General features: G+C 37.4%; 1 protein-coding gene across 1 annotated transcript in view; it reads right to left on the bottom strand.

The window, feature by feature from the left end:
• The window catches only part of LOC107670531 (microtubule-associated tumor suppressor candidate 2-like), a 42719-nt gene that overhangs the window by 5167 nt on the left and 20934 nt on the right, over positions 1–16618 (bottom strand). Inside the window, exons 6-14 of the mRNA XM_016463177.1 lie at positions 15017–15163; positions 14193–14291; positions 12565–12764; positions 5760–5826; positions 4834–5048; positions 4027–4132; positions 3700–3773; positions 3508–3606; positions 833–952 (exon numbers count right to left, since the gene is read on the bottom strand). Coding sequence (XP_016318663.1) covers positions 833–952; positions 3508–3606; positions 3700–3773; positions 4027–4132; positions 4834–5048; positions 5760–5826; positions 12565–12764; positions 14193–14291; positions 15017–15163 — 1127 coding nt within the window. The remainder of the gene's footprint in view (positions 1–832; positions 953–3507; positions 3607–3699; positions 3774–4026; positions 4133–4833; positions 5049–5759; positions 5827–12564; positions 12765–14192; positions 14292–15016; positions 15164–16618) is intronic.

Here is a 16618-nt window from a genome sequence, read left to right as displayed (position 1 = left end):
CCTCTAGGTTTCTTGCCATGCTGCGGACGCAAGCTTCAGACGAAGAAGTGAATGATGTGTGCTCCCGGCGCCTATTTATACTATAGTCGCACCGGTAGTGACGTCATGGCTGTCGCCGGCCAACGAGTTGGTGTTTTTTCAATGTATGCTTCAGACACGGGTCACGACGAGGCGTTCCCCCATAGCGTCCCCTAGAGGACGCAGTGTCTCGTTCCCTACTCAGGGAACCATGGTTACATAAGTAACCTGAGACGTTTTGCTTGATAACACATCCACACTGAGAGGTGCGAGTATAAGTTTAAGAAGTATAAAGGCCCTGATATACTTCAAGATAAACTGGTGTGATGTCATTTCGAACAAAATTAGGCCAAACAAAGCTTGAAACAGTTTCTGGAAAAGTTTGCACATGATGGTAAACACCTTCGAACTACCATTGGTCCATTGCAATTAGATGGCTCTGGGCTTTTCTGCCTTTTTGAGTACACCTATAAAAACCTCATGAAATCTGTTCTGTAACAAATTCCCTTTTGAAAACAGCAAGTTTGAGTGAGACATATAGAAAACAGCTATATTTATAAAAAAACTATTTTTTTAAAATAGGCTTTAGTTATGCCATGAACTATACTCGGCTACATGTTGTTTGGCAGGGGGCGGGACATTGTCATTCTACAGAGCATTTGACTGGTCAAAAATCTTTGTATGGCAACTTTAGTCATCAAAAATGTGTCCCACACACACATTTTAAATGGGTATATCTGATAAAAAGTTAAGTGTCTTTAATATTTAAAGCTATCTTTAACATTGTTCTGTAGTGTCTGTTAACGTAATTTACCATTTTTTCCAGCTCTGAAATTTTGAGCTCCTGTTGATGAATCTGCTGGTTCTTCATCTCCAGAACTTCTTTAAGGCTCTTTAGGTCTTCCTCAATATGCTGATAAGGAGCAAGGGCATCCTGTACACACAAACAGAAAACAGATGCAAACTACTACATTTCTACATCCCAGAACTAACCATACCTGATTTTTTTAAATATTTGATTATTATTACCGTATTGGCCCGAATATAAGACGACCCTGATTATAAGACGACCCCCCTTTTTCCAGATGTACCTTTTGGAAAAAAAGGCTTTTTAAAAACCAAATCTTGTTTTTTCTCAGTAAAACACATTTTGTCTTCAATTATTTTCATATTGCATATTTTTCCTATTTTAATTTTTGTTTTGAAAGTATGGTAAAAACTGGTAAAATGTACCAACAATCACATAAAAAAAAATATACACTTTTTGATATACCATAAAAAAACAAAACAGGTAGCCCATCTGAATTAGGACATTTAGACTATCCATCTAATAGTAGCCTACCAAAATCTTATTAACAGTAGAAGTTAAATCTTACTGTAGTCTTCAAATCTGTGTACTGTCTTACGTTTTAAAATCACAAAGAGAGTTTGGTCCCATCAGGCTAACTGAGTCACGACTCATGCAGCTGTAAGGTTTTCTTTTTCTTTTGTTTTTACTTGCGATCTTTACAACACGCATTACATTACGTATTTCATGGCACACTCGTTTTATGCGTATTTGGCGCCACCTATTGTTGTGGGTGTATTATTGACATGTCAAAGTCTAGACCCTGAATATAAGACGACCGCGTTTTTTCAGATGTATTTCCAAGAAAAAAACATCGTCTTATATTCGGGTCAATACGGTACATTATAAAATGTAAATTAAAGTATTATTTCACTTCCAGAATAAAACTTTCCTAATTATTTACTCACCCCATGTCATGCAAGATGTTCATGTCTTTCTTTCTTTATTCAGTCGAAAAGAAATTAAGGTTTTTGAGGAAAACATTAGAGGATTTTTCTCCATATAGTGGACTTCAATGGCGGCCAATGGGTTGAAGGTCCAAATTGCCGTTTCAATGCAGCTTCAAAGGGCTCTACACGATCCCAGCCAAGGAATTAAGGGTCTTATCTAGCGAAACGATCGGCCATTTTCTTAAAAAAATTAAAATGTACATACTTTTAACCACAAATGCTTGTTTTGCACTAGCACGACCTCGTGAATTACGTAGTCACGTTGGAAAGGTCACGTGTGACGTAAGCAGAAGTACTGACCCAGTGTTTAAAAAAGAGAACTTGCAAAGAAAGTCAAACGCCCTTTACAAAAAAAGGTAAAAAACAATGTTGGACGAATTTGAAGATGGAGGAGAAAATGAGATTTTTTCGCCCTACCCTACCTTTTTGAACCGAAGTACGCAGACAAAGAACTTACCACTCGTGACCTTTCAAACTTGATTACTTAATGCACAAAGTCCCGCGTGCGCATTGCACAGCTATAGTGCAAGTTGAGCATTTGTGGTTGAAAAGTATATACATTTTTATTTATTTTTAGAAAATGACCGATTGTTTTGTTAGAGAAGACCCTTATTCCTCGACTGGGATCGTGTAGAGCCCTCTGAAGCTGCAATTTGGTCCTTCAACCCGTTGGCCACCTTTGAAGTCCACTAAATTAAGAAAAATCCTGGAATGTTTTCCTCAAAAAAATGTAATTTCTTTGCGACTGAAGAAAGAAAGACATGAACATCTTGGATGACATGGGGGTGAGTAAATTATCAAGAGTTAGTTATCTGGAAGTGAACGAGTCCTTTAACTACAAAGCAGTAAAAAAAAAAAAGTGTCCAGCATGTTTCATTACTGTTTAAAAAGCATCCCAGGATGTCCAGAATTTGCAGAGCTATAATCTAGACAAAAAATGGTGACCCAAAAATGAAAATTCTCTGGTCATTCTCTGAATATTCTTTATTTTCTGGAACACAGATGACAAATTTGGAAAAATCTGGGGATGAACTCTTGTTTTAATACCACTGGCCACACACACACACACAAAAAGAATATGAAGAACAGTACCACTATCTGCTCATCTGTGCTTCTGCGCAGTGCTTCTTCAAAGCGCTTGGCCCGGTCTCGCAGAGCGCGGTTCTGAAATGTCAAGGTGTCCACCTGATCCTAAACACAGCACAGAAACACATGCTATTATAAAGAAAAGGGTAAAAACAATGTACAATGAATGTTGGCATTAAAAGCAGGAACATACAGTACCTGCAGTGAGAGTCTGAGCTTCTCAAATTCCTCTTCTCAAAAAAATGTAATTTCTTTGCGACTGAAGAAAGAAAGACATGAACATCTTGGATGACATGGGGGTGAGTAAATTATCAAGAGTTAGTTATCTGGAAGTGAACGAGTCCTTTAACTACAAAGCAGTAAAAAAAAAAAAGTGTCCAGCATGTTTCATTACTGTTTAAAAAGCATCCCAGGATGTCCAGAATTTGCAGAGCTATAATCTAGACAAAAAATGGTGACCCAAAAATGAAAATTCTCTGGTCATTCTCTGAATATTCTTTATTTTCTGGAACACAGATGACAAATTTGGAAAAATCTGGGGATGAACTCTTGTTTTAATACCACTGGCCACACACACACACACAAAAAGAATATGAAGAACAGTACCACTATCTGCTCATCTGTGCTTCTGCGCAGTGCTTCTTCAAAGCGCTTGGCCCGGTCTCGCAGAGCGCGGTTCTGAAATGTCAAGGTGTCCACCTGATCCTAAACACAGCACAGAAACACATGCTATTATAAAGAAAAGGGTAAAAACAATGTACAATGAATGTTGGCATTAAAAGCAGGAACATACAGTACCTGCAGTGAGAGTCTGAGCTTCTCAAATTCCTCTTCCATTGACTTCTTTTGCTGCTCATGTGCCATCTTCAGGTCTAAAAAGAAACAACCAGTTCATGTTAGTAACACACTGATGAAAAAGAATTAACAGACCGTTTTGATTCAGTTGTCTGTAGTAATGTTGTTAAGCAGGGACTTCAACCAGGAGCTCTCATAGTGGGCCAAACCAATAGCTTCTAGGCAATGATGCCCTAATAATGCAGTCCAAGTAGGCCGCTAACTAGGTTTTTAGACACAGTTGCTTGGATTTCTGGGAGTGTAATGGATGTGTCTGTCAGCAGGACTCACTCTTGATGGTTCTGGTGTGTTCTTCCTGTAAAGTGCCCAACGTGGCACCATGAGTCGCTTCTATTTCCATCATTGCTCTCTCATGGTTTTCACTCATTTCCTCAATCTAAAACAGAAAACAAAATGGTTGTCATATCTGAATGTTGTCAATAGAAACATACAATAGAAACATACAGTGCCATGCTGCTTTCATTTTGCCTTACTCTGTTGTCTTTCTCTTTTTCATACCAACACAATTTTGATTAGCTCTATGTGCCATTTTGAGACTTGTTGACAATATGAACTTTTAGCTGAAAACATTTTTTATTACTAAGTTATGAATATCTGCCCACACAGAGGTCACTGGTGAACCGAAACACTTGCTATTGGCTGGAATTGCAAATTTGTGTCTTAAAGTTCAAGGAACTTAAATCTGTGGAATTTGCATTCCATTTGACACCGGAAATTGTTCAGGCAAAAATATACATTTCTTAGATTCCCATTTCGCTAAAATTTCGCTTGCAAAATTTCATTGTGCAATGGCACCCAAATGCTTTTTGCATACACTAGAGTTGGTGTACAGTGCACATGAAGCTAATTTAATAAAGGCAGTAATTCGTTTCAAAACTGAAGTATATTTTGGGCTTAAGGGAAGATGATTACTGCATCATCAGACTACATAGTCATGTAACTACCTTTCCGTGCTTTCTTAACCCTCATGAGCCTTCACACCCTGCACTCCTTTATGTACAATGCTAAAATAAAAGCCTCTTCAAAGTGTGTCAATGATAATCTCAGTCTTTACACCCTGTTACTTCCTCATCTTACCTGTTCCTGGTGCTGGGAACACAGCTGCTCCAGGTGGCTGTTCTGCTGTTGCTGGAGTCGCTGTATCTCAGAGGTGTGCTCCTCTACCAGTCTCTCTTGTAGGGCCTTGAGCTCCTGCTGTTGCTCCTCTTGTAGTCCTTTCAGCTCCCGCTCAAAACTCTGCTCCAGCTGGGCCTCCTCACCCTGCAGACGCTCCCACCGCTGAACGCTGTCCACTAGAGAGACAGAAAATAGTTTGTTATGGTCATGCTTAACCTTTAGAAAATGTTTATGTTGATGATATATGCTGAATGTTGATATATTTGCAACCCTGTTATTTTCAACCTTGGTACCTATTCTGCTGAACAAATTAAATAATATATGAGGTGTTATTTTATATTCATTAAATATGGGGATTGCGATTTTTGCAACCCTTTTAGCAAAAGTCTAAACATTTAATTTGAATCCAAACAGATTAAAAGCATAGAGAATAGAAAGGGGAATCATGCTGTAACATGGTTGCATGCAAAATAACACAGACAAACACATTGTTTATGGTCATTAAAGTTAGTACAAATTAAACATTTTTACTGTATTCAACTAAATATCAATCAAAATTATGATGTATTATTTTATATGAGATATTTAATGCATATTTGAAAATCATGGGATATCATGTATTTTAGGTGAAAATCATGAAGTGTTGCTTTACGTCTGCATGATGTGAGATGAGTCACATGCCAAATTAAATATGAGGGAGATGGAAAGAGAAAAATGCAGTTTACAAATATGTAATCGGGGAAGGTCTATATAGTTTCTTTCTTATTTTATGGTTGAAGTCATCCTAACATTTGTGAGTATGCTGCAGCACATGTGTCAGCATGAAATCACTGTGAAGTACAATGTTTTTTTGTTTGTTTTTTATCTCTGAGCCAGAAGAGACTTACCCACTTCATCCCTGATTCTGGCTAACTGCAGGGACAACTCCCTCTCCTTCACGGCAGCATTCTCACTCTGCAAAATACACACACAAGCTCACATGAGTGTAAGGGACAATTAGACAACAGTAAAATGTGCTCAAAGCATTGTTAAATTAGTTTGTAATAAATTAACATGAGGGATGAATCTGCAGAAATCTGCACAACTTTGTGCATGCCTGGTTATGGATAAAATTAACAACAATTTAACATACCAACCAAAATACCACTTTAAAAAAGATCCCTGTATACCAGTGTCAAGCAGTGACTTCTTTGCTATCTAATTTATTAATTTATCAGAGTTGACAAATAAGAAACACCATGGCAGGTGTCAATTTAAAAGTAGGGCTGTTGCTATAACAGCCATTAGGTGGTAGTGCTTTTCTAAGAGATATACACATGCTTAGATAAACATATGTATACACATCACAAATGCAGGATTTGACAAGCATGGGGGAAACAAATGGAACAATATATAATGTGATTTTCAGCTATCTGTAAACATTTTGCAGACTGAGCACTGAGAAAACAACTCGTGGACAGACTTTCTTGTGCATGAAATCAGGCACCAAAGCTGTTGTGGATCCACTCCCCCGAATCCATCCTTAACTGGCAAAGATTTGCAGAAAATTACCGTCGTTTGGCAAATAATAATTTACAGACAGTTACTTTTACATATTTCCCACATTTTATTATGTAACCCTTATGTTACACTTCAAATGACAGTGGAATTTTATAGTAATCATAGTATTTAGCTAGTCCCCAAACTCCTTCCCTCAAATGGCTTGGGTGTGCAGAGCATTCACAGCTTAAGAGGACTACACACCTCTGCTGTATACCTGCAGCACACATAATTAAATACAAAACAACAAGTTCCTCTAGCCTTAAAATAAACCAGCATGCTCCAGATAACCATGCCACAGAGCTTAATCTGCACTAATTATACTAGGAGTATCTGTATCTGTTAATAACACACATTTACTCCATGATTGATGATGCCACAATACAATGAGATGCTAATGATCCATACTTGTTTATAAGAATTAGTGTCAGCGAATGATACAGCATGAGTCAGCATTTTAAGATAGCAGTCCTGAATCTTACTGTCATTCAGTTCCAAATGCCAGCTGAGATCCCACCGCATCTGCTGTTTTAAAACACCTCTATGGACAGTGCCTGCCATTGTGAAAAGTATTATGGTAGTACCATAGTAGTTCCATGGTACTGAAATCCATGCACCATTGTATTAACACGGTACTTCCCAGGAATACCATGCCACCAACATGGTACAAGTCCAAAATGGTAGCATCGTACTTAAAAAAAAAAATAAAAATAAAAAATCTGTATGTCAGGCTATTAAAGTTGACAAAAAAGTTAACAAACTCTTATTAAAAATAGTTTCTGCACCAAATGGAGCTGCTAAAATAATGACTGTTGTAAAGCAATGTCTGTCTTTTTTTACATTTTTAAATAAAGTTGATTAAATAAGTTAACAAAAAAGACACACAATTTGTAATGTATCGTGCCTTAAATAGATGCTGCTAGCCTTTTTAATTTATAACCCTCTCATACAGTATGTAAACTAACAGCAGGGTCAAGACCCTATGATCCCACGAATGCCCTGACCTGTCATCATTGTGTCCCTTCTTCAGATCTCACCCAATCAGATTTTTCTCCGGCACACAACATGTCACGCAGATCCCTGGAGAGTCTTTCCATGAATACAAATCTGACTGCCTTGTCTTCACCGTGGTTACCTCACCTACTTTCATTTCCTGCTGTGAAAGGTCTAGAATAGTGAGAGCAAGGCGGTCTCAAGGACTCAGTCCCCACCTATAAAACAAAAGATAAATCTGCAGGGCGTAACACTGTTACACCCCAACACACCTACAACACTGAATGTGCTTAAAACATATATGGACTTTCTTATAAGTGTTTTGTACTAGGCATTGTGATTACTACTGCTCATCTTGAGGATTGGTGATTAAAAAACATTAACCCTAAGTATTACATTTTGGTTCTGTAACACCGTCTGTGCTACAGACATTACAATACTTCAAATCATATGGCTTGTTGAGGTAATCCCTACATTTACACTAAATGAACCAGCCTTGGCCCAGTAGGTATAGCAATCACCCTAGAGACTGCATAGCAACATGCTAAATTCCACTAACAACAAACAAGCACTCACAACACCTTAGGAACCACATGGAAAAATCCTGGCAACCACCATGAAAAGCTCAGTGCAATACCTTAGCAACCACATAGCAACACCCTAGCAGCCATTCAGAACACATCAGCAACTGCATAGCAACACATAAATAGCCACTCATAACATCTTAGAAACCACAGAGCAACACCCTATCAACCACACAAAACACTTTAGCATAGTAACCTGCAAAAAAGCACCCACAAGACCTTAGAAACCACATAGCAACACCCTAACAACCAGCGAGAACACTTTAGCATAGTAACCCGCAAAAAAAAACAAAAAACACAAAAACAACCCACAACACCTTAGAAACCACATAGCAACACCCTATCAACCACACAAAACACTTTAGCATAGTAACCTGCAAAAAAGCACCCACAAGACCTTAGAAACCACATAGCAACACCCAAACAACCACCCAGAACACTTTAGTTTAGTAACCTTCAAAAAACAACCCACAACACCTTAGAGACCACATAGCAACACCCTAACAACCAGCGAGAACACTTTAGCATAGTAACCCGCAAAAAAAAACAAAAAACACAAAAACAACCCACAACACCTTAGAAACTACATAGCAACACCCTAACAACCACCCAGAACACCTTAGTTTAGTGACCTGCAAAAAAAAACATAAGACCTTAGAAACCACATAGCAACACCCAAACAACCACCCAGAACACTTTAGTTCAGTAACCTGCAAAAAACAACCCACAACACCTTAGAAACTACATAGCAACACCCTAACAACCACCCAGAACACCTTAGTTTAGTAACCTTCAAAAAAAACATAAGACCTTAGAAACCACATAGCAACACCCAAACAACCACCCAGAACACTTTAGTTTAGTAACCTTCAAAAAACAACCCACAACACCTTAGAGACCACATAGCAACACCCTAACAACCACCCAGAACACGTTAGCATAGTAACCCGCAAAAAACAACCATCAACATCTTAGAAACCACATAGCAACACTCTAACAACCACCCAGAACACTTTAGTTTAGTAACCTGCAAAAAACACCCACAACACCTTAGAAACCACATAGTAACATCCTAACAACCACCCAGAACACTTTAGTGTAGTAACTTGCCAACAACAACCCACAACACCTTAGGAACCACATAGCAACACTCTAATGACCACCAGAGCACTTTAGTTTAGTAACCTGCAAAAAAAAAACAACACCCACAACACCTTAGAAACCACATAGCAACATCCTAACAACCACCCAGAACACTTTAGCGTAGTAACCTTCAAACAACAACCCATAAGTAACACCTTAGAAACCACATAGAATCCCACTCTAACATTGTCATGACAAGTTTTGCAAGGGCAACATAACACTTTCTTCAGAAAATGTTAATATCCAATTAGCAATGTTTATATTAACACTGTCTATCAAATACAATAATATGTTTTTATTTAATAGGTCAATAAAAACCAAAGTGCAATAAAATATAATGATATCAGACATCAAGTGTCAGCAGTCAGGGTGGGGTGTTTCCGTCACTAAGAGCACATGTTTGTTCTCACTGACAGCACACACACACACACACACACACACACACACTACCATCATCACAAACTATATAAAAGATGACAGTAGAATGAAATAAACAAGGTATTATGCAAAAAGCATCACTGATTCTACTTTAGCAAACAAGTCACAGAGCAAGAAAGCAGCATCGCACACACTATTCTTGCTATTGTTTTACCGTAGTATCCAAGCAGCATGTAGGATGGAGACACAGAGAGAGATTACAGCAACACTGGCTCATGCTACGGCAGAATGTAGCTTCATTAAAAACCTGTCGGGGGAATACCATACGCACGCCACATGAGAGAGAGAGAAATGAGGGGAGAGAGGGAGTGGAGGAAAGACGGACAGGCAGAGCCAGGAAGGATGCGAGAGAAAAAGACAAAAATCGCCCAACAACCAGCCTTACCTCATCCTGTGTTTAGCGTCATAGCCTGACTACTGCAACAATGAGTACCATGAGTCTGCGATTCCACACATGTTCTTCAGACAACCCCCAAGCTTCTCGCCCTCTCTCTCTCACAAACACACACACTCAAGGATGTTTGGAGGAGGAGGGGTGAGATGATGGAGAGATAGAGGAAAAGGAGGATGGGATCAATAAAGAACAAAATAACACGTGTGCATTGTCTGATACTAAAGTCTACTGGGAACGAACACACATTTGTATCCAATCAGATGAAAGAAAGAATTTATAAGACATTATAACGAATTTGTTATATAGTACAGTGCCAACACTTAACCTATGATAATCTTGACATTTGCGCTTCTACACCATAAAGTATGCTCTAAAAACAGTCCTATGCAAAAAAAGAAAATTAAAATTCAGTAATTTTAAGCTTTATAATGATGCAACAGACCAAAAAAGAAACAAAAAACTGACAACCAAAAGAAACACTGAAAGGAACAATTCACATAGCAACAATACAGTATAGCAATGCCTGTGAAACCATTCAGTATATCTTATGATGCCTTTACATGCATGCTATCGGAAATTTCCAACTTCCCACCTCTTAAGTTGTAATTATGAGTTTGTATAAAGTGTTTTGTTGTCAGAGAGAACAGGAATCATGGAGGACGGCTCATTCATGAGTTCATTCTTGCCTATTTCTCAGAGAAATCTTATTAAAGTCAAAAAATATTTAGTCAATGTCCAACAGGTTTTGATCACAACATGTTTTGAGCTCATTGGTAACCATATAAACAATCACTGCGCTATAGATATTCATCTTGCTGACGATTCTGAAATTTCAATCAAATAAATGCTATTTTCACTGCGTTCAATGCATAAATTAAGCATCAAATGGTTATTTATATATGAAAATATACATAACAGTAATGGCAGGAGAAAGCAACGTAGATGTTGCGGGAAAAATTATTAAAACTTATCAATACTCCAACTGTATTTTCCCCTCCACCATGTTTAAAGTTTATGGCCCACGCAACTCAGAAACCTGGATATCATAAAGAGTTTCCCAGTTGTAAATACGACTCGAGAGGTTGTTCATGACCAGGAAACTCGTATTTATGATCATTTCGATAGCATGTGAATGCAGCATTATTATTTGCATGGCAATTTAACAATAGCAGACAGTGACCAGTGGCTGTCAAGATCCAAAAAGGTCATAAATACACCATAGCAGTTTGTAAAACTTGTGCACAACCACTTAAAACACCTTAGCAACTACATAAAGCCCAAGCAACCATCCAGAACACCCTTTACTACAAAGCATCCGGCAAACAATCACACGGGACAGATGACAGCACAGCAACAACATAATACCCTAGAATAATGCCCATCCAGAAAACCCTAGCAACCGCACAGCGACATGCAAATAAACAGTCAAATAAACACCTTAGCAATGCCAAAGCAACCACCCAAAACACCCTAGTGACTGCATAGCAACATGCTAACCACCACTTTAGCACTTTAGCAACCACAAAGTAGTAACACCCTAACAACCACCCACAACACCCCAGCAACTGCACAGCAACATGATGTTTTGGTTTTTTTAGTAGTGGCAATGCATTGACATCACTTTCCCGCCAAGACAAGCCCCCTAAGGTGGACTCAGTGGCGAAACATCCTGCGAAACGGGAGTAAAACAATGAACTGCTTAAATTAAATGCAGTTGGACTTTAACAGTGATCCTTACACCTTACTAAAGAACCAGTGGCCCATCTATCTATCTATCTATCTATCTATCTAATCTCTAGATTGACTTTGATGCAGCCTAGAATTAAACTGCTGGTTTCGTCTGGCTAGAGGAGAACGGAACACTATTTCTACATACTATTTCCCTGTTTAATACTGTAAAGCTGCTTTGACACAATCTGCATTGTAAAAAGTGCTATATAAATAATGGTGACTTGACATGACTTGACTCTATCAATTTGCTTTGTACAAAAAACTGGGTTTTTCTAACATTATCTAACCATTCCCCTTTGTAGAACACAAGGCTCCTCATTACGCATGGTTTAAAATAAATGCACCTTGCAGAATCTACAAAATGTTATTTTACCAAAATAAGAGGGATCATACAAAATGCATGTTATTGTTTATTTAGTATTGACCTCAATTAGATATTTCACATAAAAGATGTTTACATATTGTCCACAAGAGAAAATAATAGTTGAATTTATAAAAATGTCCCCGTTCAAAAGTTTGCATACACTTGATTCTTAATACTGTGTTGTTACCTGAATGATCCACTGTGTTTTTTTCATGAGTCCCTTGTTTGTCCTGAACAGTTAAACTGCCCACTGTTCTTCAGAAAAATCCTTCAGGTCCAACAAATTCTTTGGTTCTTTGGTTTTTCAGCATTTTGTATTTGAACCCTTTCCAACAATGACTGTATGTGATTTTGAGATCCATCTTTTCACACTGAGGACAACTGAGGGACTCATATGCAACTATTACAGAATGTTCAAATGCTCACTGATGCTCCAGAAGGAAAAACCATGCATGATCTATTAAGTTACCAGCACTCCAGCATTTACAGCTTTGTCAGTGTGTTACCTTCTGGCAGAAGTGTTGTGTGGTTATGGTGAACACATCCAAGCATCGTGAAGACTTCCTGAGCTCGTCCTGCAGGGTGATCAGCTGCCGAGCCTGATCTTCACATCTCTCTTTCAGTCTCTGTACCATCAACCGGTCCCGCTCTGCATCCACGCCCTCTGCACGCCCAACCAGACGGGCCACACATGACTTCTGACGGACTGCGGGGATGACCAAAAGATATGAAAAAAGTGCATAAAGAAAACGAAGTGTGTTAGTATGAGAATAAGATTATTATTACAAAATTAGTGAATTTTGAATTTTGAGTGCAACAGGCTTTGCAAGATTGTCTCAGTTTATTTTTAAACTATAAGTATGCTTGAAATATGACTGCAATTCATGTAATTTCATACATGTATAATTTAAGGCAATTACTGTAAATTATTGATTAATTAAATGTTTATTATTTACAGCTGTATAACGACCATATGTTAATGTGACCATAAAGACTATGTTTAGGTCAAACATTCAGCAGTAACTGCTGACTAATCCATAAATATATGTAACATATGTGTGGTAATACAGTGAAGCCCATGAGTGAAAATACTTTTCAAATTTATTTATTTAAAACAATATTATTTTATTTGTAAATTTTTGTTAGAATTATATGTGAATTTGATTTTGATTTTGTTTAGAATTATATGTGAATTTAAAATGTACATACATATACAGTACGTGTATACACACACTACTGTTCAATAGGTTAAATTTTTTTATTTTTATTAATACCTTTACGGATGATCAAAAGTAACATAAATGTTAATGTTACAAAAAAGTTTAATTTCAAATAAATGCTGTTCTTTTGAATTTACTATTCAATTGAATTTCTGTTCAAGTTCATTAAAGAATACTGAAGAAACTGAATCATGATTTCCACAAAAAATATTAAGCAGCAAAAACTGATTTCAACATTGATAATAATAAGAAATATTTCTTAAGCACCAAATCTGCATCTTAGAATGATTTCGAAAGGATCATGTCACACTGAAGTATTTGCTCATGAAAATGCAGCTTTCCATCCCAAGAATAAAATACATTTGAAAGTATATCAAAATAGAAAATATTTCTTCTTCTAAAAATATTTCACAATATTACTGTTTTACTGTATTTTTGATCAAATAAATGAAGCCTTGGTGACCATAAGAGACTTCTTTCAAAAACATTTAAAAAATCTTAATGAACACAAATTTTGAACAGTTAAATTGGATCATCCAATAAGACTTTAGAATAACTTTTTATAAATATGCATGTATCTCATTTGTAAATGTTTACAAACTCACATTATATATTGGTATTTCAATTTATTGTGTATTTCAACTGAATTATTGAGGAAACAAAAAATGAGCAAAATATCAGATTCAATTCAATTATTATTCTTATTTTAGGACCTATATACAGTAGGGTGTCAATTTAGCTTCCATTAGTCGAGAAGCATTAGCGAGGGAATTACTCGCCAGTTTCCTAATGGAAGTCTTTAGTCTTCACAGTGTTGCTATGACAACCACTAGTAGGCGGTTAATATGGGATGGAAAATGACAGTGGGAGGAGCAGCAGCAGCGGAGCAGAATAAAAAGACATCACACACTCACCAGGGGACTGAGGCTTGGGAGAGACCACTGCAAACCTCTTCGGGGACGACACAATGGGTCGGGTGATTTCTCCATCCCTTTGAAACTCCTTTCTAAAGGCTGAATGAGAAACGGATATTTATATGTGTCAGAACCAGTTACAGTTCCAACAGTATGTACATATAATACATTTATGGAAAAATACTGAGTACCATCAAATCAAATAGTTATTCTAATCCAAAAACTCACAGATAAATTCTGCAATCAAAACCAGCTTTATATAAAGATGAAGTAAATGCCTAAAGTGTCCACTAGCTGGAGCCCTTGGCCCACTAATGTTCTCTTTCTTACACTGTGACTGCAGTGTCAAGTCTGCATGAACAGCTATAATGATATTATATCATATGATAAAAAGCTTATCAAGAATATTTTTTATAATTTTTTTCTTCGAAATCAACACTGCATGTGTTTATACTGAACTTTCTATTCATCAAAGAATAACGAAAAAATAGTGATAATAGATAATTGTATTTACAATTCTGATAACCCACAATAAACAGATATCAGTAGACAGACAATATTCTCTGTATTTCTGTAAACATGCAGTTGATGTACATTTATTGTACACAACAGAGGTATTTTTGTACATTACAGAGGTGTAAATGTGTGTCATTTTCATATTCGATATTTCATATTCAACATTCATATTCATTAGTATGAATGCTGTTGTCATGGTGACAGCAGCATGCTCTGTCACTGACACACCTCTGCACACAGGGTCATGTGACTTCACCGAGACACAACACTGGTCACATAATAAACGAGCTGGCGGTGGAGTCACTTACCCACGGGTGAGGCACGAGGGGGCGGGTGCAGAGATCGGCGGGCTGGGGGCGGGGGGCTGCTGCGGTTCTGATTCCTGCCACTGCTGCTCTCAACAGGAGGGAGAGGAGAGCGCGAGAGGAGAGTTTCATCACTGCTGCTGTGTGGACCTGTGGAGAGCGAAAAACGAAGGCTTTGAAGAAAAAAATCCTTTCTCTGCTGTCCTATACTATTATACTTTTATTATACAATTAAATACAATTTATTACACATTTAAACTTATTATACAACTAAACATGTCTATAGTTGCAGTATTTGTATTGTTTTCTCCCTTATATACTTTTAATTATACTTTGGATAAAACATCTCTTAAATTAAAATGTTAAATATGTATGTACACTATACTGCCAAAAGTATTGGGACACCCCCATTCTAACATGACAAGGCCTCTGTGTATAAGGCAATAAATGGTTCAAAAATAAATAATTGATTCAGTCACTGTAGAAGAACTTGACTGGTCTGCATAAAGCCAAGTCCTAATCCCAGCTGAACACCTCTGGTTTGACTTTAAATGCAGACCTTGAGGCAAAACCTCATCACCAAACACCAGTGACTTGTACATATGGGTACAGTCATTTTAGACACTTCCAAAATTGTTGCAACAGAGATGGAAATACAATTTTTAAATGCATGTATTATGTTTCCATCGTTGTTGCCACAGTTTTGGAAGTGCCTTTTTCTGTTCTAAAGAAGGGGTGTCCCAATACTTTTGTCCATATAGGGTATGTACAAGTCATTGATGTTTGGTGATGAGTTTTTGGCTCAAGGTCTGCATTTAAAGTCACACCAGGGGTGTTCAGCTGGGATTAGGACTTGGCTTTATGCAGATCAGTCAGGTTTTTCCACACTGACTAAATCAATCTTTTCTTTTTTAACCTTGCCATATACACAGAGGCATTGTCATGTTAGAATAGAAAAGAGTCCTGTCCAAACTGTCCAAAATTCCCTAGAATATAATTTTAACAGTTTTGGAAGTGCCTTTTTCTGTTCTAAAGAAGGGGGTGTCCCAATACATTTGTCCATATGTATGTACAAGTCACAGGTGTTTGGTGATGAGTTTTGGGCTCAAGGTCTGCATTTAAAGTCACACCAGGGGTGTTCAGCTGGGATTAGGACTTGGCTTTATGCAGATCAGTCAGGTTTTTCCACACTGACTAAATCAATCTTTTCTTTTTTAACCTTGCCATATACACAGAGGCATTGTCATGTTAGAATAGAAAAGAGTCCTGTCCAAACTGTCCAAAATTCCCTAGAATATAATTTTATGCTTAAACATTAAGATTTGTACTCATGGAAATTACTAAAGTACCTCCATGCCACGCCGAATTGAGGCAGTAATTAAAGCAAAAGGAGCCCCTACCAAGTATTGAGTACATGTACAGTAAATGAACATACTTTCCAGAAGGCCAACAATTCACTACAAATTTTTTTTATTGGTCTTATGAAGTATTCTAATTTGTTGAGATAGTGAATTGGTGGGTTTTTGTTAAATGTGAGCCAAAATCGTCACAATTAAAAGAACCAAAGACTTAAACTACTTCAGTCTGTGTGCATTGAATTTATTT

Source organism: Sinocyclocheilus anshuiensis, unplaced genomic scaffold (genome assembly GCF_001515605.1).
Source record: "Sinocyclocheilus anshuiensis isolate Anshui unplaced genomic scaffold, SAMN03320099.WGS_v1.1 scaffold513, whole genome shotgun sequence".
In the NCBI taxonomy this organism is placed as follows: domain Eukaryota; kingdom Metazoa; phylum Chordata; class Actinopteri; order Cypriniformes; family Cyprinidae; genus Sinocyclocheilus; species Sinocyclocheilus anshuiensis.
The sequence above is the reverse complement of the archived record's forward strand: the minus strand, read 5'-3'. Positions and strand labels throughout refer to the sequence as shown.